The sequence below is a fragment of the Stylophora pistillata genome, chromosome 3 (assembly GCF_964205215.1).
Source record: "Stylophora pistillata chromosome 3, jaStyPist1.2, whole genome shotgun sequence".
Classification (NCBI taxonomy): domain Eukaryota; kingdom Metazoa; phylum Cnidaria; class Anthozoa; order Scleractinia; family Pocilloporidae; genus Stylophora; species Stylophora pistillata.
The window spans coordinates 25018160-25043922 of NC_142521.1; the positions used below are offsets into that span (position 1 = coordinate 25018160).

Sequence of the window (25763 nt, forward strand, 5' to 3'; positions counted from 1 at the left end):
TATTAGTAGAGTACTATACTTGCAAATAGTTGAGGAATCATTCGAATGGTAAGCACAATAGACATACAAGACAGCACTTCAGCTTGAAAGAAAAAGTTACTTCTAAAAATAATCAGATGATGATCTTAATTCAGCATTTTCTACCTATACTCTACACTTTTACATTGATGAGAACCTAACTTAAAATTCTAGCCTAAAAAAGTTCTTATGTGAAGGGGGTTTAAAATAAAAATTTTAGCCTAACAGGTTCTTAAAACCCAGGTTCTTATACGCGGGTTTTTTACTGTACCACTCAGACCTGGAAGGTCAAGCTCGTAGTCCCGACTTTTCTAGCCCCACACTCATGGAGCTCCCGCGGTGCATCAATGCCACTCCAAGAGCTCCCCATGACGCGCTAGCAGCAATTTTTTTTTACTGACTTTTAGCTACATGCGCGACGAACTTCACCGACGAAAGGGACAGACTCCTCTATGTTTAGAGTGAACCAAAGCATACCTATGCTTAGATTTTTTTTCAGTTGTACTCGCTCGAAGACTCGCTCGTTCGTTTGCAACTCTTCCAATCTCGTTAATCAAATTTTACATGCTCACCTTGAAGTAATCTATATTTATTTAACTGATCAAAAACGCTTATAATTAGTTCTAAAGTTTTTCAGAGCCATGGCAAAATGTTAAAAATAGGTTTTCCCTTTAAAACTAGCATCTAACGCAAACTCACGAGATCGCACAATCATATCTGTTGGATACAATTGATAGGATGGCCATTAATCATATGCGGTATTTGCCAGTGTTCCACACTACCGTAATTGCTGCAAATGTTTATTATAATAATGAAGAGCGATCTCAAAGAGGATTTGCGTTGTTGCATAAATCTCAAAGAGGATTTGCACTATTGCATAAATAGCGCTATCTACTGCGAGGATCGTGCATCATACGTATCTAATACCGCAGTTCAAAATATATGAACTTCATATATTCATTGTATCTCATTTATCACTTTCACGGGTTTATTACGAATCAACTTAACGGCCTGCTCCCAGTTGGCTTGTTCGCTCAATTGGTAGAGTGCTGCACTAGTATCGCAGAGGTCAGTGGTTCGAGTACCGTACAGGCCTGATTTTTTTCAGGTCTGATTTTCGCTATTGCATAAATAGCGCTATCTACTGCGAGGATCGTGCATCATACTTAAATCACACGTACAAGCGTTCGCAAACTGTTGACAATTACAGCTACCTTAGGAACTGCGTACTCGACCCTAAGTGTGCGAGTTTAAACTACTGGTGCTACAGTTCAATGTAATCTGAACAGCAATGGCAAACTTTCGGCCGAGGCAAAGTTCTTCGAGCACAGCATGTTGTCCACCTACATGGATATGACAAGAGAGACAGGTGAACGCAACAAAAACTTTTGATCTGTTTTTTGAAGGGTATCAAGTTTGCAACTTTTCGGACGTAGTTTCTTACCTAGGTTATGGTCTTAACAAGAGGCTGAGGTCAAAGTAAGTAGGTATGGTACAAGGTGAGCATGGCCAATATATTATCCTACATTAACGTCGAAGTAATAAATCACTTAAGTTCTATTATTTTTATCTATACCTTTTAGTATTAAAGGGCGCTCGTGCAGAGACGTTTATCCATCAAACTGTGATGGGGAATACGCAGTTGATACCACATTGTCAGGGAATCCCTCCACTGTTTATTGTGACATGACCACTGATGGAAGTTATTGACTAATCGTTATAATTGCCCAAAACTCTTTATTTGCTTTAACCAAGAGTGGCTGTGGTCGTTACGGGAAAATCTCACACTGAAGTCTCGCCGTATTGACTGAGTGTTAGCAAGGTCACTGCAGCTAGGCCGAGGATTTCCCTAAACAACCGTACGGTCGAGGCTTTTGTTTATTACACGAATTACCAGCCGAACAATTGGTTTGAGTAGATTGATGAATAGGTAAACGGGCGCATGGCCGACTTCAGCTTGAATACATTTTTTCGTTTTGTTCAATTAATAAGCCTTATGATAAACAACTTTACTTCGACCATATGGTGGTTACGGGATAATCCTCGGCGTAGCCGCAGGGCCTTGAACTGCATCACTGTGTCATATGTTCTGTCCACAACACACTTTCATTCCACCCGTGTCACATTTTCTCATAGGATAACACCCGGTATTTCTCAATTGAGAATGTGGGTAATACCCAAGTGAAATGATCGTCTGGGCCGTCTGATGTGGTTAACCGCTGAGTTTCGCCATTTGCTTTGACGGTCATTTTAAAGTTCACCCCGTTGTTTAATTTCGTGAGTGATGAAGAAGTTCAAACCTGTTTCTGTGAAAACGATTGTCCTCGGAAGAAGTGGGAAGACTGTTATTCATACTCCGTTGACGGTCAGCTCAAACACAACTGTTTCTCAGCCGATCCAGGAAACTCCTCTTCTTGAAGCTGTCGATGACCCCGACATTCCCGTATTTTCACCTGATGAGGCTCAATATTCTGAAGCTCATCGAAGAAACTACAGCTCCGTAGCTAACTTGGAGAAAATACGGGATAAACTGTTCACAACAGCAGTGGGGGAAGAAACTCTTCCGGAGAAATACATTTGTGCCTTATGTAAACAACGAGAGGCGACTGTGTGATGTCGGTACTGCGGCCTGAGGCAATTTTTTTGTTTAACCTGTGCCCACGATCTGCACGCGGAAAGAAATCAATTCCACGTTCTGGAGCAATGGAAGGTATTTATCAACCACTGCTTGCATATATTACAATTGTATGTATAATTAATATATGGAAATACAAATGATAAATGACAACAGATTCATTCCATTGTTTCCTAATCATGGTGTAATTGAATCCGGCCATTCTTGTTCTTCAAGAATCCTCAAATGGTTCAAACTAATAGATGCCTTCGGTAAGTTGGGCACAAAGTCAAAGCTTGCACAATGTTGCTTTCGAAAGCAAAGTTAAGCAAGGTTTCAAAATGTTTGCAATTGTCAGAGGTTTTGAAGACAAAATATTTTTGCACAGTGTTGGTTCTGTACTATCTTCAATGATTTACAATTTTAACTTCAATGTGTTTGTGTATACATGTACATCCTTTACTATTTTGTTGCTACATATGGGTAACCAGCACCTGAAGGAAGTCACCGTCTGTGACTGTGAAAGCCATGCGGTTACTTTGGTGCATAGTCAGTTCTGACCAGGTTCACCTGAGAGACTGTCTGTGGGCTTCCCTTTTAAATTAATGGACCTTGCTGAAAAGTTATTCTTGCACAGTCAGGTGTCTATAAAGGAGTTTTCAGAATTTATTTTGGAAATGACAACACCTTTGCAGCCTAATTTTGTGAGTAGTTTTATTATTGCAGTGGTGTTCTTTATGAGATCTGGGTTTTTTAATATACTTATAGATTTTCTAGTATAAATGCATTATTTTTTTTTAACATAATCTTGAGAATTGCTCAGTTACATTCTGGAGAAGGGGGCAGTGGTTCAGTGCATCAAAATGTTTGGAGTGCTGGCCTTCAAATCTGAGCGAGTGTTGAATTTAAAAGCTATGTACCCTAATATTTTAATTTCAAGTTACACTGTCCATTTTAGAAATCTTCTGGACTGTTAGTTTTCCCATTTAAGCTATTTTATAACCCTGCAAATGCCAAGGCCATCAAGTTGTGTTGATGATCTTGGTAGGTCTGTTCTAGCCTCCCTGGAAAGGTGACCTGGCAAGCAGACAAGGTTTACTAGCTGCAGTGGTTATGTTGATAATGGCTACGTGCTCAATTAAAATAATGTATTGTTTTGCAGATTCGTTCATTGTATGCCATATTAAACTCTGGTTGCTTTGAAGATTACAGGTTGGTGGAATGCATTTTTAAACTGATATTTAATTATATCAGTGGGTGACTAACTTGGCCATGCCATCTATGGGGGAAAGGAATTGATGATGAGATGCAAAGGCACAGTGTCCTAGTGGTTAGAGAGCTAGTAGTGGGCTCTTGAGTCAAAGACTGTTGGTTTGAGCCTGTACTCTGTCATTGCTTTGTTTCCTTTCTATAGTCAAGAAGCCTTAATCCACATTGTGTAATTCCTCACTTAGGTGTATAAATGGGTACTGGCAGCTGTTTGGTAACATCTGAAAATCAGTACCCAGTGTGAGGTACTAGCATCTTATCCAGGGCACTGTAGATGGTAGTGGAGCTCCTACTTACTCCAAGTTAAAGAAACCAATAAGCATCAGTATAAATATATGATTTGCTTGGCTAGTTCTCGTTTTGGTCAGTTTTGTCAGTTTTCATGTGGAGTAATTCAATTTTCTCATGCAGTTATTAATTTAATAGTTGCAATATATTAGGTATATTTCTTTTAAAATATACCTAGAATTTATGTTATACATTGTAGCAACCTAAATTAATGTTATCTTGTAACATGTGATATAGATATTTCAAGTACAAGCTAAGGTACTTGGACTCCTTTGTGCCAGTACTCTACAATGGTGCTGACTGCCCCTTGTGTCCCAAAGTAAGTTCTACATAATTATTTTGTTATTATTAGTGGTCTGCCAGCCTCCTTCATGCTGTTTCTCATTAGGCAACAGTTAATGCCAAGTTCTATTTGACTGTAAAAACATTGTACAGTGATTGTCATGATAACAGGGCTGATGGTAACTCACTTTATGCAATCTCTTTGAAATTTAGTGGGGGTAGTTGTCATTATTGAGTGTTTTGAGGTGATTTCATAGTAATATTTTGTGTTTCAGCTCATTATAAAATTGACTTTACTATTAACCCTGCAGTAAGGAAAAGGTAATTACCATTTCTTGGTGTTTCCGTGAGCTAGACAAATTAAGGCACAGGATTGCCAGCAGTGGAGAGCCCTTTAATACTGAAGCCCTATGTGCCATGTGGCACACTGGGCCATGAGTGAGTGTGAGGAGTTGTTGTATCCCTGAAGCACTTCCAGTAAAGGACAATTTTATTCAGAACATATTTAGACAATGTGATTAAAAAAAATCTAATTATTACCTTTTTTCATCTTACCCCAGAAAAATGGTGTGCTCATTGAAAGTATTGATGCCTGCTTTGGTCTAGCAAGAAATAGAGCAAAAGGTGGGAATACAATTTCATCAAGACATGGGGATCTACTGTTTAGTGACCAGGATGATGTAGACAATTTTGTTGACAATTACCCACACTGTGGACAAAAATCTTTGGATCAGGTATATTTTGGAATTTGTCCTCTAGAGTGCTCTTCATGTATTAGGGAGTCAGTATGGGAATTCTTTGACATAATCCTACTAATCTGGATTGACTGGAAAGGCTTCTACAGTTAAATAAATTAATTCAAAGTGAAAAAAAAAAGCCTCCCGGTTAGCTCAATGGATAGAGCGCTGGACTGTTGTGCGGGAGGTCGAGGGTTCGAGCCCCGGCCGGACCAACACTCAGGGTCTTAAAAATAATTGAGAAGAATTTGCTACCTTTCTATAACATCAAGAAATGGTTAGATATTCTAGTCTTCTCGGATAGGGACGAATAAATGGAGGTCCCGTCTCCTGCAGGGTTGGGGTAGGAGACGTTAATTTCCCACACACGAGATTACTGTGTGATGGATGTCCTCCCCTGGGGTGGGATGGGTGGGATATAGGGCGCACTTAATTTGGAGCCTCGCTCTGTTGTGCGACCCTCACCACACTCTGGTGAAAGTGATTAAATAAATAAGAGAGGAGAGTGCCTCTAGTTGAGAGTTTGCTCAAGGCGTCATTTCAACCAAGCTATACATAGAAAGATTACTGCTTTAATGAAATAGTATCTAAAAACTTTCAGTTGAGATCAATGCCTTAATAGTATGATTGTTAAAGTGGCTCAAGGCATAAATTATTGTTAATAATCAGATAACTGTTATTATGATTTTGATCTTTGGTAAGAACTCCCATTTATAGGTATCATTATGCCAATTGTGTCAAATTTAGGTGGTAGTGATCTGCACATGTTATATAAACAGATATTGCGTATAATAACATTGATACATAATTTATGTGATATATCCAAGGAGTGTAATAGATTCCATGCAGGTGAAGTCCTCCCTGCCCTTAGAAGTAAAGGGAAGAATCGACTTTTTGATGAGAAAGGTGTATTTGGTAGAGTCTGCAGGCATGATTTCCCGAAGAGCATGTTAAACATTAAACATGGTGAAAGGTGAGAGGTGAATTCATATTTTTGTAAGGTTTTGGTGCATTTAAAATGTGCTGATATTTTTCCAAACTTTCAGCATTTGGGTCACAAAATCCATGTGAAATGAATGCGAATTTATGCTTGCTGATTTTTTCATGCTAGGATTACTCACCAAAAAATAGAATTTTTCCAGAGTTTGAAAATAATTTAGAATGTGAAATATATACTACATATATATAATAATAAAACCATGTGGAACAGGCTCACATTTATACAATTCATTTCATTGGTTTGGATGTAAAAAAACTTATGCAAATATTATAATTGAAGATTTCAGTAATCTGCTGAAATTACAATGTGCTTGACTCTATACATGGCAGGCAGTAATTAATTTCTTATTCTTTTTCATATAATGCTTCTTTCATGTCATCTGTTGAGTAAATTCTGAAAGGGAATAACTGGAAAAAGCAGTATTGGTAGAACTTCATCTGGGTGGAATTCTCAATTTTTGCCTTCCGCTACCAAAACATATATGTATTTGTTATTACTGATTTGAAGTGTACTGTGGTGACGTTCAACACTTTTGCACCATTATGTTACTTTTGGCTTTTTATAATTTTTTTTTTACCTCAATAACCTTACATAACACAAAACCATTAATTGCTCCAGGTGTATCACACTTTGAATGGGTTTTTAAATTTACTATATGGCAATCAATTTTTTCTCTTTTCCTAGGATATCATACTCTGTTTACGAGCTTAAGAAGCTGAGGGAAAATATCACAACAGATTCCCTGAAGGTTGTTCTTATGTATGACATTGAAAGCATATTGTCAAGTCACTTGAAGGTCAGTACCATGTGGAGATGTTTTTGTTTTTTTTCATTTAACAATGTTACACCCCCTTACCCCTATCCACTTCCCGTTCATGCCAGTCTGAATGCATGACAAATACGCCCCAACCTATTTTTGTACTATTTCTATGTCTTTAGAATAGTGCCCAAGAGGAGTTGTTATCTGGTGTAAGCCTTGCCATACCAATATTTCATTGTTACGGACACAAAGCCTCTTGTTAGGTAACTCCAAATTAAGATGGTTTGGGAAGTGGATGATATGGTTTCCTTGATGTTATTTTGTGAATTGTGTGATTAAGAAATTCTCTCTAACTTTGACCATACTTCGTCCTTGTATTTAAAAACTAATAGAGTATTTTTGAGAGTCAAAACAACTACAGTAATGCATAATGATAGTAATGATAATACACTGTACATTTACATAATTATTTTAGTTCAGTAGTCATTGTCAGTAGCCACCCGACATTTGCTTATTATTGATAGATTTATGGTTAACTCCAGGTCCAGTTTAGTCCAAGGCGAACACCCAATATTGGATTGACAGATGGTGAAGGTGTTGAAAGATTTTGGTCTTATCTGCGTCAGTTCTCTACCATCACTAAAGAAATGTCTGTTGATAAAAGAGTTGATGTTCTCACTGATGCTTCATTGCATTATGGTGAACACTTGTTTTACAGATTTGGTATGAATAACAAATTCCTTCTCAAGATTATTTCTCTCTTGTCGATAACATGACTGTGTGTATATTTTTCTTCTCCTCCTTAGTTTTTATTTTAATAATACCCATTTCCACTGTCCCAAATTGTAAAATAATTTTTCTTGCAGTTCCAACTATGATAGCAAGATTAAAGAAGGCATCAACTTTGCTGTCTACAGTTGGTGAAGAAATTAGAAAACTTATTATTGCATTACCAGGTATATGGTACATTTTTTTTTTGTTGCCAGGCTCAATGTATGCTAATGGTGATTGCTTTGTCAGTGTGGCCCATGAAAATAACAGTTTCTTCAATTGAAAACAAAAAGAAACTAAACTATTATTAAACAACAACAGAGCACTTTAAATGCTAGTAACATGCTGTCAAAAGAGAGTCAACTGCTGAAGTTAGAAATTGACTATTAAGCTGCTGACTTTCTTGGAGTACACATTACAATTTGAAAACTATAATGCTGTTTTTGTAATGCTTTGCGCTCGCTGCATCAATAAACGAGATGCCTGCTCCTATTCTGTGTTTTGTGATTATTTAGATTAGTTACAAAATATTTTATAATCATTTCAGTGTGATTAGAATATAATATGATTTTCTGATTGTTAATGTTAATTTTGACAAAATTAAGTTTTCTGTCTTCAGGAGATTGAAAGTGAAAATTAAAACCACAATTACTTTACAGATCTATCAGTTTCATCTTACTTCAAAACGTTAAAGTGCATAAGCAATTGGAATCAAACATAGGGAGATATTCTCCACAAGAAAAAATAATTGTGTCCACATTATACTGGATTACTACATGTACCACATGTATAGACAATAGGGGCCACATTACTCTCTTTGAATCTATTGGAGTGCCAACTTGAATGCATCAGAATGAAATAAAGTAACTGCATTTTGTGAGCAGTGTTTTGGTATTTATTTTTCAGATGGGTGTGACTTGGACACAGTAAAGCAGTGGATGGACAATGAAATGTCAGAGATAGTCCCAAGAGAAAAAGGTATGTTATACTGTAAATAAAGGTTGTCAATTGCAAAAGTACAAATGAATGTAAGGGTTGTTAGGATCAGGCACTGAACTCCCAGTGACCTTATCAATGAAACGTGAACGGGAAGTGTCATCCTCCAACAGCATGATCTTGTGATTCTAAGGCCCTTAAGCTTGTGAACTGAACAGGATTTGACTTCATTTACGTGTACGTTGTAAGTACTAGTATTAAATGTTAGTGCCATTGATAGTAAATTGTTGCAGTAGAATAGCATCCGTCTCTAGCATGTTAGTATTTACTAGTACATTGTAAATATTTGTTCTAGATTTGTGTCTTCAGTGGGATGAAACCTATGTTGAGCTTTTGGTGACAGCTTCTAAACTAAAATCCCAGATTGCATATGCTAAAGAACAAGAACCTTCCCAAGTAGACATGCTGGAGAGAAAAATGTCAAGGTATTTTCAGTTTTTGTGTAGCTTTACAGAAGGAAAGACCAGAAAGTGGTTCACAAAACTGGTCACAGCTGTTTATGGAGTAAAAACAATGTTTACACATCAGAGTAGACTGGAAGGTTCCAAGAACTGGCCTACCTCAACAGACGGTTGTTTTATTTAACAAGCTATGTTAAGTTGTTTGCATGCTGAACTTTCTAATATTGCACTGAGTCTGAGCACCGTTTTTTTTTTTTTTAGGAATGAGAAGACCCTTTTGGGGTTGGAGAAAAAGCATGGCATCAGACTACGCTGGCAAGAAAGCGATGCTACCTTTCGAACTACACAGCAGCGATTGAGTAAAAATAAGCGGGACATTGAAGTAATGAGATTACACAAGATGGCATCAGAAAGAATTTTTTTCTTGGAGTTAAAAGCAAAATATGCAGGTCTTTACTTTTTTTATGTAAGATGCAGTCTCAAACATCATTGAGCTGGTTTCACCAGGTCAGGATATCATTCTCTGACAAGAGAGTTGAGTGTTTGAGTAGTTAGATATTTATAACACAGAAAACGAAGAATTCCTCCAACTCAACTGTAATTATGACCTCCACAACGCTTTCCATTTTCATTGATGTGCATGAACAGACACAGTTGTCAAGTTGTGTAGGTTAACAGTAGATTCCTTTGCATGAACTAAAGACTTAGTAGAGTGCCAAGTATTGATTGTCGTCTTTCAGCTTCATTGCAAAGTCCGACTTAAGAGACTAGGGGATATACAAAATGTATTAGATTATTCTAAATGTGGTGGCTTCCAAGATTGCGTTTTGAAATACAAGAACTTTCAGGTTATTAATTGAGTCTTTCATTTCAGATGGCCAAGCCATTGCGATAAAATTGGCCAATCATATTGACAAAGTGGTCAATTCAATGAATCAGGGCCTAATGCCACGTTGAATAGACTGATGGGAGATGAGGTAGTCACGTTTGAGGACATTAAAGATCCAGGCGGTGACCTATACTGTGAACTTCATTTTTCAAATCATACCAACAATGTGCCAGCTGATATAAAGAAAAAGTTGGTACACTTGATGTCTTTGGAAGACAGATGTAAGGAGGAACAGACCCTGGTGAAAGAAGAAATGCTTCGATTTTTCACGTTTATTGCTGAGCAAATAAATGTCATCACTTCTTACTTGGATGGGGAAAATGTCAATGGAGGTTTGCGGTCACTCCTTCAACAGAAAGTTGATGTCTACAAAAAGAACCTAAAGTTACTGAGATGTATGTGTGGAGACTCGATTACTTTTCCTACTTTTGAAGAGCCTGAGGAAACCTACTTACATTTCAGTGAAGTTGAAATAGAAACACCAATCGACGTTGAAAATCTTTATGACTTTAGTCTCTTTGAGGACTTGAGTGTCATAGCACACCTATAAGGGGGTGGAATGATGAGTACTTTGACCAATAATTAAAGTAATAATGACCGTTTCAAAGTTATGCATTAAGTAAAGCCTGATTCAAGCCAAGTGGCTCATTGAGGCAGGCGCTCAACTCCGGTTTTTGTAGCAAGAAATGTCTAAGAGCATTTCTACTCCCCCTTGGATGGGATGCAAGTCCATCGCAGGGTTATCCCCAGAATTAAATTCGCTGGTACCCATTTATTCACCTGGGTGAAGAGAGGCACTGTGAGAGTGTAGGATCTTGCCAAAGAAAACAACACAATGTCCCCGGCCAGGGATCGAACCCGGACCACTCAATCCGGAGAGGTGAGAGCACTAACCATGAGGCCACCGCGCTTCCAAAGTTATGCATATTTTTCAGTTACTTTTTAGTGAGACTAGTTTTGCAAAGTACATCACAACCTTGTACTATTTCAATAAATCAATGTAATTCTAAAAATTTTATACATTCAAAAAAAAACAGTTACTATCAGTAGTGCATATACATTTGCGAATATGCATGTAACATTCTTTTGTCCATTTGCGGTTTGATACTAATTGATAAATTCACAGCCCTAGCGTATTACTAGCTGTAATTACAATAAAACTGTAATTCCAAACACCAAACTATCTGCCTGGACTCTACAGAATCAACACTGAAAACCCTCAAACTTTTTAAGATATCGAACGTGCCTGAATAGCCAAAGTAGATTAGATACCGATAAGTGACCCTTCTGTCTAAAATGGTTCAAGAGGCTAGGACAACGTTCTTTTTGACCTGCGGGTAGTCCCTTTCTACCCAAGTGGCCTAATGACCCAGTTTCTGCAGTTGAACAAACAAAATCGAGTCCCTGACGATAGTTTTCCAAAGATTTAAAAATCGGTGTTAAACCATCGCCTAATGCAGGGTATATAGGTTATCACTTTCAATCATTTTCCAAGTATTTGAAAATGGAGTACTTAAAACAGGCCCTTTTTGCACATTTCAGTCCACATTATCCAAGAAGTTACAAACTGGACCGGTCAAACCCGTCGTGCTGCTTAACCGACTAGCGACAAAGGGCGAAAAATACTACCGACTAAGTGACTGAATATTAACTGACAAGTGGACCCCCCCCCCCCCCCATTCAGACCCTCTGTTGAGATAAGCGCTGAAAACTAACGGTCATAATTTTTAGTCATATCTGAAAATTCGGTGTTATTAAGCGATGTCAGTTATGTGGGGTGTATCGCTAGTCACCAGAAACGCGAGAGATGAACCCCGTTCTTTGTTGTTATTTCAATTCTATACAAACTGTAGCTAACAGAAGTCTCCATGTGAAAATTAAGCATTGCAAACTCATTAACCGGTGTGATAAAGCGAGGTGCCGCGAAATCGACCCCGTTTTATGTTGTTATTTTCTAAATATCTGAAAATTGGGGTCATTAACCAGTGTATTAGTGCAGGGTGTATGTGTAATCACTAGCAACTCCCAAAATCGACCCCATTTTTTGTTGTTATTTTCTAGATATCTGAAAATTGAGGTCCTTAACCGGTGTTTTAGTGCGAGGTGTATGGGTAATCACTGGAAACTCCCAAAATCGACCCTGTTTTCTGTTGTTATTTTCTACTGAAATATCTGAAAATTGGGCCCGGAGCATTAAAGCGTGGTGTACAGGTTATCACTCAGGAAACTCGCGAAATCGACCCCGGTTTTTGTTGCTATTTTCTACATATCTGAAAATTGGGGTCACTAAACCAGAGTGTTGGTGCGGGGAGTATGGGTAATCACTGGCAACTCCCGAAATCGACCCCATTTTTTGTTGTTAGTTTCTAGATATCTGAAGTTGGGGTCCTTAACCGGTGTGTTAGTGCGGAGTGTATGGATAATGACTGGAAAATTCTGCACTCGACCCTGTTTTTCGTTATTTTCTAGATGTCTGAAAATTGGGGTCATTCACCGGTGTTTTAGTGGGGGGTATAGGTAATCACTGGAAACTTCGCGAGAACGACCCCGTTTTCTGCTATTTTCTAATTTTCGGAAAATTGGGGTCATTAACCGGCCTGTTAGTGCGGGGTGTACAGATAATCACTGGAACCTCGCGAAATCAACCTCGTTATTCTGTTTATATTTTCTAAATATATGAAATTTGGGGGTAGCCGGTGGCTCACTCAACCCTGTTTTATCAGTCATTTTCTTTGCTCTTCACCCACCCTATATCTAAAGTTAGGTCCTGTGTTTGCAACGACGACTCAGTATCAGACATTATGTATTTATGACATAATACATTGCAGTTATTAACGATACACGTTGGATGATGGTTGTCGCCATACGATCTCTGAGCGTGGCATCCAAAATCTCACAGCTGAATTTTAAAAGGTCGCATTCAGACCTGCCAAGTGTTCCATCTTTGAAAACAAGCGACAAGCTCAAAATTGGCGCGACGTAAAATACCTCATCAAAAAAGTCATGAACAACCGTATGATTGACAGTTATCACACAATCTTTACAATCTATCCAAAAAAGAAATAAAAATTAAATACTACTAAAAATAATCTCCCTAGCAAGTGTAGTTACCTTCGTAACTGTAAAATCAGAGTTGATTGTTCAACTCAAACTAAGGTCAAAGCTATTAGTGCCCATCAGTGATTTGCCTCTCTCTTTTCTCCGAACGCACGATTGCTCTCACATTGAATATAATTAATTCAATACAGTACAATTCAATTTTTTTTAAAAACAGCAGATATTTGCTATCAGAAAAGAATTAGAGAAGAAACCGAGGAAATTTTCCCTCAAAGGTGATTTGTATCAATTAACCGACGATATTTTATGGTTGTGAAATAATTTGGAACGAATCACCAAATTCAAAGCGACTTTACTATGGGTACGTTTCATAAGAATAGAAACCATATAAGTTGGGTCCTGGTGAAGTACACTTATTATACTGGGATGAAACTTGTTCAGTGGAGAGCATTAAAGATAAATGTTGTGTCGTTTTAATCCTATACGTGACACGTCCGCAGTAACAATTTAATTTAATTTTTTAATATACTCAATTTTAATTATACAGGTCTTAACATAATATACAAATTAAAGATAAATTAACGATTATTAAAAAAAAAAAATTCACAAGATCTGAATAATTAGGTCAGTTTATACAGAATTCGAAGATTCCTCATAAAAATAAACTGCCTCGATGAAAAGAAAAAAATTTTTTACGTATAATATAGTAGCTCAAATAGTATAATTAACATGACAATAATTATTAATTAATTATAAAAATCTATCCTTATTTCCATTAAATTTGTTTTGATAAAATTCATTAATACTGTTCTTAAATGATGAGAAAGATTCAATCATTCTAAAGTGTAGTGGAAGACAATTCCACAGGTCTACAATACGATTAAAAAAAGAAAACTGAAAAACATCAGTTCCAAAAAGGCCTTTCCCCAGTGTAGCTTCACTATTTCTGATGTTATATTTAGACGTTTTAAAATTTACACATGACAAAACATTAAAATCAATATAACCTTAAAGGCATTTAAAGAAAAAGCAAATAAAAGCACAAGAAAAAGCAATTCCTTGAAAACGAACTATAGAGTTAACATTCAAAAGTATGCTTAAAGGGTTACATGACTTTCATTAACAAAAATACTTTCTGGCTCAAGCATAATACTCTTGGTCTTCGTATTTCAATCAAGAGTGTATTCTCTTAGGCTAATTATTATCACTTAGGTTCTAGAATCAATATTGGGTCATTCTTTTCACTTAGATTATACTATTTAACATTTTATTGTACTGTAGCTAAACTGATCGATGATTTCATTTCCATTGATTGGTCTAATGTGGCATGATCTGAATGAACAGTCGCATTTTGGTTCTATCTCTATGGAATTAAATTGACCTAACTTCGATACAGCAATCTGGCCTGATTTCGAACCAGATCGGGGGTTTTTAAAGTTATCCGTGAAATGTTCAGGAAATTAATTTAATTAATTTTAATTAATCAAATTTGTGACTGCAAAAAATACCTTAAAGTTACTTACAGTAAATTATTACCCTAAGACTTCCTTCAGAGTTCAACTAAGGCAGATGATGGAACTTTAGACAACTTTCACTCACGACAATTCTGCTTGCTACTTACAAATGTTTGCATATCTAAGTAAAAAATTAGTATTGAATTTTGGTTTTGAGTTGGCCTCAGTAGAAAAACAACAAATTATTCATAACATTCTAGCAAAAGCTATGTCTTCAAGGAAGTAATTACTGTAACTGTTTTGGTCCTTAATTGAGCCCTTTTTATCCAGTACACAATCCTTGTTGACTAAGTGTAACTAAAATAACAGAGCGAATGGCTCCTGGTTAACAAAATGGCTCCCCAGAATCCAAATTTGCACAATTAACACTCAAAGTAAAGAGGGCCATGGGCAGTGCGGATAATGTTCTTTCCCAGTACTTGATCATTATTTAAAACATCATAACAGCCATCACACCTAAGATCAAGCCAGTGACCTCCGATCTTGGTGGTACTGACTGATTTCACAATTCTTGTTGGCTTTGAGATGGTGTGAAAAAGCCAGAATTGCTCATCAACTGTTGTGTAGATGGGTAAGACCAAGCTTGTTGCCTCATCAGAATGCTTAATGCTCACACCAACAGATAACCAGGCATCTGGTGTAAAGAGGTGGGTACAGGAAGCATACAGGGTCAGCCTTTCTGGAGCTGAAAGGCACAAATCTACTACCAACACTTCCTCTTCTTCAATCCTTCCCCCACCCAGTGCATGTTTTGCTGCTTCTATGCCACATATTTTTGTCAAAACATGTTGAATGCCAGCTGCACTGGAATAGTCGATATCAACAGAGCATGTTGCAGGTGCACTGCAGGTGATTATTGATGGAGTAGATGTAGATGTTGAAGTAGTGGCAGATGTACATGTAGACATGGATGCTGAAGTCAGGGTTCGTACCCTTTTTCAGAAACAATTTTCCAGGACTTTTCCAGGACTTTTCCAGGCTTCGGATTGATTTTTCCAGGACTCCAAAATTCACCTTAACCCTTTCACTCTCAGAAGAGACAAATAATTATTCATTTCTACTTACTTTAATTTCAACAAATTATCAGACATACAAATGAGAATTATAAGAAAAATATAAAATATGAAGTCCTTTGATTGCACACTAAATTCTCAGAAGTAACATAAAAAATCCGTGGCCGATAGTAAGTAGAATTAATATTCACATCTTGGGATTGACAGGGTTAATCATTTTTGAGCTGTTGAAGCTTTCCATCCAGCTGCTCTTCCATGTCTTTCAAGGCTGCCCTTTTTTCCTTGGCAGATCTTCGCAAACTGTTTGATTTGGCAACCCAAGTAAGGTTTCTTGAATCTTCAGCCTTATCAGCAAATTCATCTGTAGTCTTTAAAAGAGCCTCTACATCAGTTTCAAACTGCCGTTTCTTCTTCTTAAGCACATCGATCTCATCCATTGTCGCCTTTCTTTTAAGCATTTTTTCCTGGGACACTCTAATTCTCTTCTGCTCTTCTAGATAGGAAAGATACTTCTGTCGCGCTCCAGCAGATGACATAAGAAGTTGCTTTGAGATTTTTACATTGGCAAGGCCCTCAACTGATTCAATATGATCATGAATAATCCTCTGTGCAATAAATGATCTCTCTGACAGGTTCTCAACTGCCACTTCTTTGTTTACAGAAAAGCCTCTTTCAACTGTGGCTTGACCATGAGACATTAGCAGCAGTAATTCAATGACCCTCCACACTTTCGTCAGTTGCTTATCACCAGCCATGTGTTCATACAACAGTGTGTCAATTCTTGAAGAGGGTTCACTAGGGTCAAAATCTTGAAAGTCAGGATTACCTGCACATTCATCCAGAAACTGTCCAAACTGATATATCACCTCATCACACTCAGCAGCCTTTAATCTGTGGGCTTCCACAAGAATTGCAAGAACTCTTTTCATTTTGTTAACACATCCTTCTTTCTCTGATGCCATTAGCCTTGGATCCAGACAAGACATATTCCTTACCAGTCGATAATTTATTGGTGTTTTGTCAAGCAGTTTAGAAGCTGTTTTTGCAAGAAAATCTTTACATTCCATTCTGAATTGAAGAACTTGCCTTTCACTCAATTTCCCAGACTTTTCTTTCAGCATCTGTTGTGCCACAAAGCCAACATCAACTTTCTGGTAGTCTAACTGCTGTTCTTTATCAGTAGGCTTCAACTTCAGGGTCTTCAAAGGAGATGTTGCCTCAATTACAAGTTCACTCTTGATAAACCTATTAAGCAATGATTTCAACAAAGTGTACAAACTAAGACTCATGAATGGCAGCATAGGTCTATCAGTCTGAAATGCTGTGAGAAAAGGATTGATCTGTTTTGCCACTGATGCGAAGAAGGCGATCTTTGCAGGCATCAAGGGATCACAGCAACTACCGCTGATGGTCTTATAAGATTTGGATTTGGGATCAGTAACTTTCTTTGCCTTAACAGCATTAACATATTTGACAATATGAGGCCACACTTCAAGTGCTCGCTCGGCAACTGACACATTCTCCAGCCACCGGTGCTGGCAGAATTTCAGGGGGAATACACTACTACCAGTTACTTTAATGTAGTCTTCTCTTCGAGCCGGACTGTCTTTAAACAGCCAGTAAAGACTTGAAAGAGTTTTCTGCACCGTCCATCCAGCTGCATCACAACCATCCTTAAAAGCTCCATGCACAATATGTATACCACAACTCCCTGTGTTAAGGAGAGTGCAACTGTAATCCCTCTTCAATTCTTGCTCTACCATTTCATAAAATTTCCAGTTCACCTTAGGCCCATCCATAGAGAGTTGAATTAAATTTCTACAGCTCAAGTCCTCTTTGCAAGAATGAAACTTTTCAAGCATATCTTCTGCACTGGCATGCCCAAGAAATTGTGAATCATAATAGCGAGTTTCAACTTTGTCATGATTCTAAATGCGAACATGGAAATCCATCTGCTTCTTTTGCAGTTCATGATTCAAACTTTCATCAAACAAAAGCACATATCCATTTGAAGATTTGACTTTCTCCTTCAGAAGACTCTTGAAATGTGGTGCAATACCAAAGCAAGAAAGGTAAGAAGCCTTTTTCTCCCCACAGGTAAATTTCTTTGCAATGTCACTGTCTGGAAACATTTGCTGCACTAAGAAGTTTATATCTGCACAGGAATTGTAGGAATAATGACTGCTATTCACCTTTAGGGCCCACCAAACTTCTGCAGTTAAAGTATCATTCCTTGTCACGAACCCCGACATACCTGCTGTTGTACTAGCACCACTACTTGATACAGTCAAAGTAGAGTTACTACTTTCAGTAGCTTTTCGAGGGGCAGTGGAAGAGCAGTTCGACAAAAGGTTTCTTATGTCGCCGGTTGTATTTCTTTGTTGCGTTTCCATAAGATAAATATGCTTCTTTCCCTTTTCATGGCTTTTCAACGCCGATTCTCCCATGTTTGATACATCAAACGCCTTCATACAAACTTTGCATTTTGCTTTAAACTTGTCAACGTCACGTTCCAGCCACAATTTATAGGAAGCGTTTTCTAACCATCGGTCACTAAAGAAGCATTTCCCAGGCATATTTCGGAATAAAAACGTTTAAAACTAAAGACGCCCATGTACTGATTAGATGTTACAATTCTCCAAGTTACAAAATCATGCATGTATCAAGGTTACTACTGCGCATGAGCTTATGATGATACACGAGCCTTCTATCCATTGTTATACTCGAGCCCGCATGTTATCTAGTCAGTGACAAGATCAGAAGGGACTTTGTAATGAGAAAAAACACGAAAGAGAAATAGTTATGCGGTCAAAACCATAAACGCGAACGATTTAATAATACTCAAGAACATTTGCTCATTTTACTTTTTTGTGAAAATTTTATTACTTTATTCAGTTTAACAGATTTCCAGGACTTTCCAGGACCAGCAGTATTTTTCCAGGACTTTCCAGTCCTGGAAAATATGATAATAAAATTCCAGGATTTCCAGGACCCGTACGAACCCTGTGAAGTAAATGTAGGTGCTGAAGTGGATGTAGATGCTGAAATGGATGTAGGTGCTGGATTAGATGTAGATGCTAAAGTAGATGTACATGCTGAAGTGGATGTAATGGTAAAATGAATGTTGTCTGTACGCAGCATTATCTCTTTGAGCTGAATCCGCCCATAGTTGTATGGCTTCTTGAGGGGAATGCCTTCTAGGAGACCATGGACCTCAAATCCACCTTTCAAATATGGAACTTTGCTAGGTTTACCACAAGCATCACTTAATAATAATCATAACTTGCTGTAGGTCACAAAATGTCTAAGAGTTGAGTTTTAGTTTTAAAGTGCAACATGCCTTACTGTGGCCACCAACCAACATTTTTACAAGCTAGCCAATCAGGGTGTGTGAATTTGATTGACAGGCATGCCTCCATTTGGTTGCTCCATGTCGAAACTTTCTACGGAGGCATATGTCAATGAAATTCGCAGACCTTGATCGGTGGCTAACTTGCAAAAATGTTTGTTGGGTGGCCACGGAAAGCAGTATCGCACTGTAATTAATTCTGTTTCTTAACTAAACCAGAAAAGTTCTATTTCTGAAATAACTCATACATGCATTAAACTGAAATTTACATTCCTTTAGTACATTCCATTTGTAACTCAAACCGTTAGTTACATACAAAACGTAGTTGTTTAATGACAACTTCTGCAGTTTTTTAAATACTTACTGTAAATCTTGTTGAAAAGATCTTGCACATGAGCAATAGTAAATTGCTGATTATTTGCACCTATAAAACAGAAAGTAAACGAAAGACTTAATATGTAAACAAGATATGAATGGCAGCTACATGTAAGTTTCACATGAGGATTCTATTAAAGGCCCATACACTTGTATGTGGTTCAACTTACATACATGTACCTTAATTTTGAAAAAGTTACAACAGCTACAACATTAATGTTTAAAAACTCTGGAGTACTTATAAATAAATTATTCTTGGTATCAAAACGAGCCCCTGTCAAATGGGATTTTGTACTGTAGTCCCATGAGATGCAACCCCTCACTGAAATTCCTTGTCTCAGAATCTAAGATAGATGGCAAAATTGTTATATAGGTGACTCAATCAAGACATTATCCTGTTTGCTAAGAGCACAGCAGTGTCAGCATCTTGATCTTACTTATTAACATCATCTTTGACGCAGCTCTTGAAGACATGCTCCCTTGCTTGAAACAAAAGTGCCAAATTGTGCTGTTCATTTTTCATAGTTCTTAGCTTCCATTAATGGGCACTTCACGAGGTCCACCAACACCCACAAAAAGGATGTTTTATGTTCCAGATTTCCCACAAAATGGCAAACCTTAATCAGTGAATGAAATATCTACAGTGCTCTGTTTGTAAGGGTAACTCATATAGGGTAATTGCTTAATTAAAATCTTAATGTATTGCCTGCTAAGGTGAGGGCAATCAAACACTAGAAAATATACACAAATTATTGTACACCATAAAACGAGAGAGAGGCAGGACTGGGGAGGAAAAGGGTTGATCAAGGGTTGATTAAGAACCTATCATCTATTATATGGCCACAATCCACAAATAGGATATTGGCTGCAGATGCCATCTTTGGTTTAAAATGCAAACCAGTACACTCGATTCCATATTCTTAACCTCACTCAAAGTAAATAATTATGGCGAACTTGTCACATAAAATTTCACTGTTTGAAAGCAAATATTGTCTTTCTTACCAAAATATTCTCGAAATTTTATGCTTATCTCTTGATTAGTTGCAAGAAATGCTGTTCCAGCCCAAGATCCAAGGTTGTACACTTCACCACTGATATCCAGATATAATGGGGATGTCTGACAACCCAAATCTTCAAGAACCAGGATCTATACATGCAATAAAATAAGGCAATTAAAAAGATTATATTATCTTCAGTCTTAATTATTAAGATATAGGTCTAAACCAAAAACACTTCTTTTAAATCCCCCAAGAAAATGCTCAATATGAATAATTCATAATTACTGTTAGTATTAATGTATTTTGAAGGTAGGCAACTTAACTCTATCAGGGTGAACATACATAGCTGTATTAATAGTACCTCTTCCAAAAGTTTCTTTCTGTGTCTATCAATTAGTTTTCTCTTCTGCTCCTCCATGAGTTCTGATACTTTGACATTTAATTCTTTATAAACTTTTGCAGAATCCACAAACTCTTTTTTCTCCATGTCACTTCTTTCTCTCCACTTTTCAGATGCTTTCTTATTCTTCTGTTGGTAGGTAAGACCTTTACATTCATCTGCAGCTCAGTAAAAGAACATATAATTTATGATTCATGAAAGATATATAACCAAGTGCACTAATCACATGCAGTGATGTCAGTCAAGACCACCTTACAGCCACATAACACTTACTGATTACTAAATTAAAGATCAGTCATTTCCCAACAATGAGCTATCAACACATTGATGATTCAAAATAACTATATTGTATTGTAATCTGCAACAAAGCCTATGTTTGTCCACTTGAAAAATGTCAAGGTATCAATGAAAGGCCTGATTCCTTTCCAAAACTTCATGTAAGCTAGAGCAGTTCTGAAAAGAATGTCTGAGTGAGATAAAAATTATTTTTATAGGCTACAATAACACAAATCAAAACCATTGTTCCTAATATTAATAGCTATGATGTCAAGCAGTAACAACACTTAATCATGATATTAAGCATTATACAACATAATGGGTTGTATACAACTGACATTACTTACAACCCATTATACAGGTTTTAGTCATTTGTCAGGCAGTGCTGGATCAACTTGTACTTGGTATGTATGTATACACATATTTGTCCTGAGACCCCCTCCTATCTGGAAGAGAGTAGAGTAGATATACAGGATAGCCCCTTCAGTGTTGTAAACACTGGTATCAGTGGGGGTCCTGTTTACCACCCATCCCACCCCAAGGGAGGACATCCATCACACAGTATTCTCGTGCGTGGGAAACTAACATCTCTGGCCCCTAACCCTGCAGGAGACAGGACCTCCATTTCATTGTCCCTGTCTGAGAAAACTAGAATATCTAAACATTTCTTTATGTTATAGAAAGGTAGCATATTTTTCTCAACTATTTTTAAGACCCTGAGTGTTGGTCCGGCTGGGGCTCGAACCCTTGACCTCCCGCATAAACATTGTGCATTTACAAGAACTCATAACCATTACATGAAACAGCAAACTTTGAATTAATTTGAGAAATTTGTGATCCTTGCAGTGTTGCTATCGATTTACATGTGAGTATAGTGTACATAAAAACAAACGTGAAACCAAAAACTCAGGTTTGAGAAGGAATGTAGATAATAGCTGGAAGCCAGGGGAAAATAGGCAGCTGTGCACTTGATTTTCCAGGCTGGAAAACTTTCTAGGGTCTTAAAAATCTGTTGTAATGGATTATTATAAACCTGTCTGTGAACTGTCAATTTCCATCTTTTAACAATATCGTTTATATCCCTGCTTTAAAAAGTATTTGAACCCAGGGCCATATCTACAGCTGTATTTAATGATAATTCCTACTTATAACTTACATTAAGTCACAGCTGACTGTACCTATACAATGTAGTAACTATGGATAAAATAGGAGTGAAATGAAAAATAATGACAATATCAGCGTTGTAAGAAAATGACTGAGTATGTGTAAATCAAATATATTTTCCTTCTAATACAAGTACCTGTTTTAAAGAATTAAACACAAAATAAATTGTAAGAATTTGGTCCTTTGACACCTTTGATTCTTTTTAATGTGACGTCTGCAGAAGATGATACTTGTGGCCTTTTTCTTTTCTGATTCCCAATCCACTTCTGCAAAAATCATTCAGTGTAATTGTTATATTACTCATTATGCTAAAATTAGTAATAATTATCCACTGATATGACAACTGAATAAACATGCATAAACTATTTTTAATTATATTAATTTTGATCAAAGACCATAAAAGTGTTATCATGAGCAAAAATGAAGAGAGGAGAAAGAGGAGGTATGCATCAGAACTATTGAGAAATACTGCAATAATGCCTTGCCACTAGTTACAGTATTCATACATGCTTGAATGTAGTATTTAATATCCTTTAGACAACAGACAGAGGGAGCAGGGTTGGCGTAGTGGTGAGAGCACTCGCCTTCCACCAATATGTTCCGGGTATGATTCCTGGACCCTGCTTTATAAGTGGATTGAGTTAGTTGGTTCTCTACTCTGCTCTGAGAGGTTTTTCTCCGGATACTCCGGTTTTCCCCTCTCCTTAAAAACCATAATCATTTGAATTTGCCTCATTTACAGTTTATTTGGATTTATACAAGACCCCACAGGCTGTTCAGCTCTAAACACTATCGTGTCTAAATAAAGGTGTAATTATCAGGGGTTTCAATAACAATACTTATAAGCGGCCACTGAAGGTTTAATAGACGGCTGTGACCACTAAAATCACTTTTTATTTTCACTAATGAAATCCAAACAGACGGCAGTAAGAGGTCCTACAGGCAGCGGTAGACCGCCGGTAACCGCCTTTTATTGAAACTCCTTTATCATTATTATTATTATTATTATTACTATTAGACCTACAACAGACACCTTGCTTTGACAAAATGAGCTTGTGGGTTTGCATAATAAAAACACTAATAATAATAATACAACTATCTTAAATTCGTACAGTTGTAGTCAAACAAACAAAACAAAACAAATAAAAAAAACTTTATTCATTAATTACAAATTATAAGCTCATGTTGGCTTCCACCCGCATATAGAAGAGCCTAATCAAGGCAGGGGAAGAGACACGCAAGTTTATTGGAAAAGACGAAAAATATTTTACAAACAATACCAGCTGTTGCCAAATTTAATTATGGTATCAGTTGAAAATATTATTATGATAAAAGAATGGCAACGTGGATAACACAGAAAGTAAAAGTCAAATCGTGTTTCAGAGCTATCTAAATTTTAATTAATTGGTGCATAATTTCGGTGACGGTCAATGTAGTCATCAGATTTCAGTAAAACTTCCGCGTTAATTTATTGGATGTTGTCTTTGCATAGGATCTTATGTTTATGTTTTCAAATAAAAACCTTAAATTTCGGAAATCGATGGATTACTTTGAAATGTAAATACACATGTATGATGAACGTGAATGAACTTGAGCTTGAGTAATTTAAGCAGAGTTAACTGTCTGATAGTATAGAAACTGTACCTCATCACGATCTAAATAACATCCAATTAACTTTAAGCGTTAGGCTATTATTGACATATAAATGCATCTACGATCTGTACGAATTGCTAGTTTTGTTTGATTTGTGGAATTATTGAGATAAAATGAGGCACAACCTGGTATAAAGCTACAGCTGAGGTTAACCAAATGATTTCATAAGCTTACCTCGACTTGTGCCTTCGTCAAACCAGTGTCCGTTAACGCTTTTAAAACCATCTCCTTGTACATGGTTCCCGTTCCAACCATACCTCCTTCGAAAAACCGCTCTAAAATACCTCTCTGTTCATCTGAGATACGAGTACGTTTCGCCATTGTATTTCCTCACGAAGAACAACCACTATCTCGCCGAAGGCTTACCAGACGATACGTTGCGGAATTTGTTACTCGCGGGCAAACGCGGATTATTCCATAAAGCGATTTCATTGGCTGCTCCAGACGATGCTTCAAATAAGCGGCATCAGACGGCTCAGACGGCCCAGACTATCATTTCACTTGGGTACTACCCACATTCTCGATTGAGAAATACCGGGTGTTACCCTATGAGAAAATGTGACACGGGTGTTCATTCGAGAAATTTCATTCTCACAGCCTTCAAAAATTATTTCAGTACAGTTGTGTCACTTGATTAGCGAGATGTTCTGTTATGCTTAGGATGCATCACAGATGTGCTGATGGTGTTTTATTTTCGACTCGGAAAACTTTCATTGTTCTTCACTTGTGCTCGGCAAGGTTACTAGTACTAGGTGGTAAGTCAGAAACAACATCTGAAGAAATGTATCGAGGAAACATTTCGTTGCAATATTTTTATGTCACTGAGAACTTTTGGAAGCGAGCTTTCACGAGTTTTTGCGGCTGCATAATGCCCTGCTTTGATCTTACTTCAAGCCAATCAGAGCGCGCCTATTAGTCAGAAGCCTCAGCTCTATTTTCTGGACGAAAATGTGAAACAATCAAGTTTGCATGTGGGTGTGTACACTTTTGACTAACTGACGGCACCGTCAAATCAGCGCATTTTATCCAAATTTAAAATTTGATTAAATCGCACTGAATCATTTCCCCAAAAAGTCTTTCGGAGTTCGAAGAAGATCGGATAAATTCACTTAGATTGTGGAAATAAACGATCAAAGATCGCTCAAATTTCTGTCAACATATGTTTTGATGTTCTTTTGAAGATTTGGTACTTTTTATCAGTCCAAGTGCTTTCAATTCGTGGCGCGACGCTCCGAGATTCGTCTGAAATTTTGGGGTTCAAAAGCAGCATTTTGGCGGAATTCAATTATCATCGATTTTCTCGAAAATAAATCTATATTCACCCAAGCGAAGTGTGCAGTGGTCTGTTTCACCATAAGGCCCACCTAACTTGAGCATATTAGCCGAATCGATTTTTTGTCTGTCGCCACCATATTTTGAATATGTCCGATTTTTGGCCACATTTGCTCTCAAGTTATAAAACTTCCACGGTTTTCTGTAAACTCTAGTTGGCTGGACAACTGTTAGGATGATTTCCTTCTCTGAATCAAACATTCAATTTCACGCATCTGGCCGCGCGATTAAGGATCTCTCAGACTACAATGATCCCAACAAAAAGTTGACATCAACCTTTCTCCGTCAGCTACGAAATGAAATAGGCTTTAAACAACTGCAATTTCATTGCCAAAAGAAGTGTGTCGGACCCTTTTTTCACATGTTGTTGTTCATTTGTGTTGTTCATTTATTTGTTTCAGCAGGTTGATTAATTGGCAGCTGTAATAGCTGATGTGGACTTGCTGTCCCACCCCAGGGGAGGACATCCATCACACAGTAATCTCGTGTGTGGGAAATTAACGTCTCCTGCCCCAACCCTGCAGGAGACGGGACCTCCATTTATTCGTCCCTATCCGAGAAGACTAGAATATCTAACCATTTCTTGATGTTACAGAAAGGTAGCAAA

General features: G+C 37.4%; 2 protein-coding genes and 2 pseudogenes across 3 annotated transcripts; 2 read left to right on the top strand and 2 right to left on the bottom strand.

Annotated features, from left to right (window-relative positions):
- The first annotated feature begins 756 nt into the window (after nucleotides 1-756).
- Nucleotides 757-25565, top strand: LOC148735201 (uncharacterized). Its single transcript, XM_088752891.1, has 4 exons — nucleotides 757-861; nucleotides 1185-1294; nucleotides 1602-1720; nucleotides 25312-25565. Exons 1-4 carry the CDS (start codon nucleotides 757-759, stop codon nucleotides 25563-25565), a joined length of 588 nt encoding a protein of 195 aa, XP_088609017.1.
- On the top strand, nucleotides 3132-11205 carry LOC148735202 (uncharacterized; annotated as a pseudogene). Its single transcript, XR_015999026.1, has 13 exons — nucleotides 3132-3336; nucleotides 3795-3844; nucleotides 4427-4508; nucleotides 5032-5205; nucleotides 6036-6181; nucleotides 6893-7004; nucleotides 7148-7231; nucleotides 7511-7691; nucleotides 7835-7924; nucleotides 8646-8717; nucleotides 9031-9160; nucleotides 9398-9585; nucleotides 10011-11205. The product of XR_015999026.1 is annotated as an uncharacterized LOC148735202 (transcript).
- LOC111334691 (uncharacterized) lies at nucleotides 13578-18441 on the bottom strand (annotated as a pseudogene).
- Nucleotides 18450-22117, bottom strand: LOC148735203 (uncharacterized). The gene is made up of 4 exons (XM_088754411.1): nucleotides 20693-22117; nucleotides 20336-20480; nucleotides 19323-19382; nucleotides 18450-18833 (listed from the first exon to the last, which is right to left on the bottom strand). The coding sequence occupies exons 1-4, from the start codon at nucleotides 20816-20818 to the stop codon at nucleotides 18451-18453; spliced, it is 714 nt and encodes a 237-aa protein (XP_088610537.1). The 5' UTR covers nucleotides 20819-22117; the 3' UTR covers nucleotide 18450.
- Nucleotides 25566-25763: the final 198 nt, after the last annotated feature.

Coding starts and splice junctions, on each gene's coding strand:
- LOC148735201 (XM_088752891.1), top strand. CDS start 757: ATGGCCATTAATCATATGCGGTATTTGCCAGTGTTCCACACTACCGTA. Junction 862..1,184: donor CTCAAAGAGGATTTGCGTTG/TTGCATAAATCT, acceptor CGTGCATCATAC/TTAAATCACACGTACAAGCG. Junction 1,721..25,311: donor TGACATGACCACTGATGGAA/GTTATTGACTAA, acceptor TGTAAACTCTAG/TTGGCTGGACAACTGTTAGG.
- LOC148735203 (XM_088754411.1), bottom strand. CDS start 20,818: ATGGAGAAAAAAGAGTTTGTGGATTCTGCAAAAGTTTATAAAGAATTA. Junction 19,383..20,335: donor AAAATTTCGAGAATATTTTG/GTAAGAAAGACA, acceptor TCTGTTTTATAG/GTGCAAATAATCAGCAATTT. Junction 18,834..19,322: donor TCTTTTCAACAAGATTTACA/GTAAGTATTTAA, acceptor CATATTTGAAAG/GTGGATTTGAGGTCCATGGT.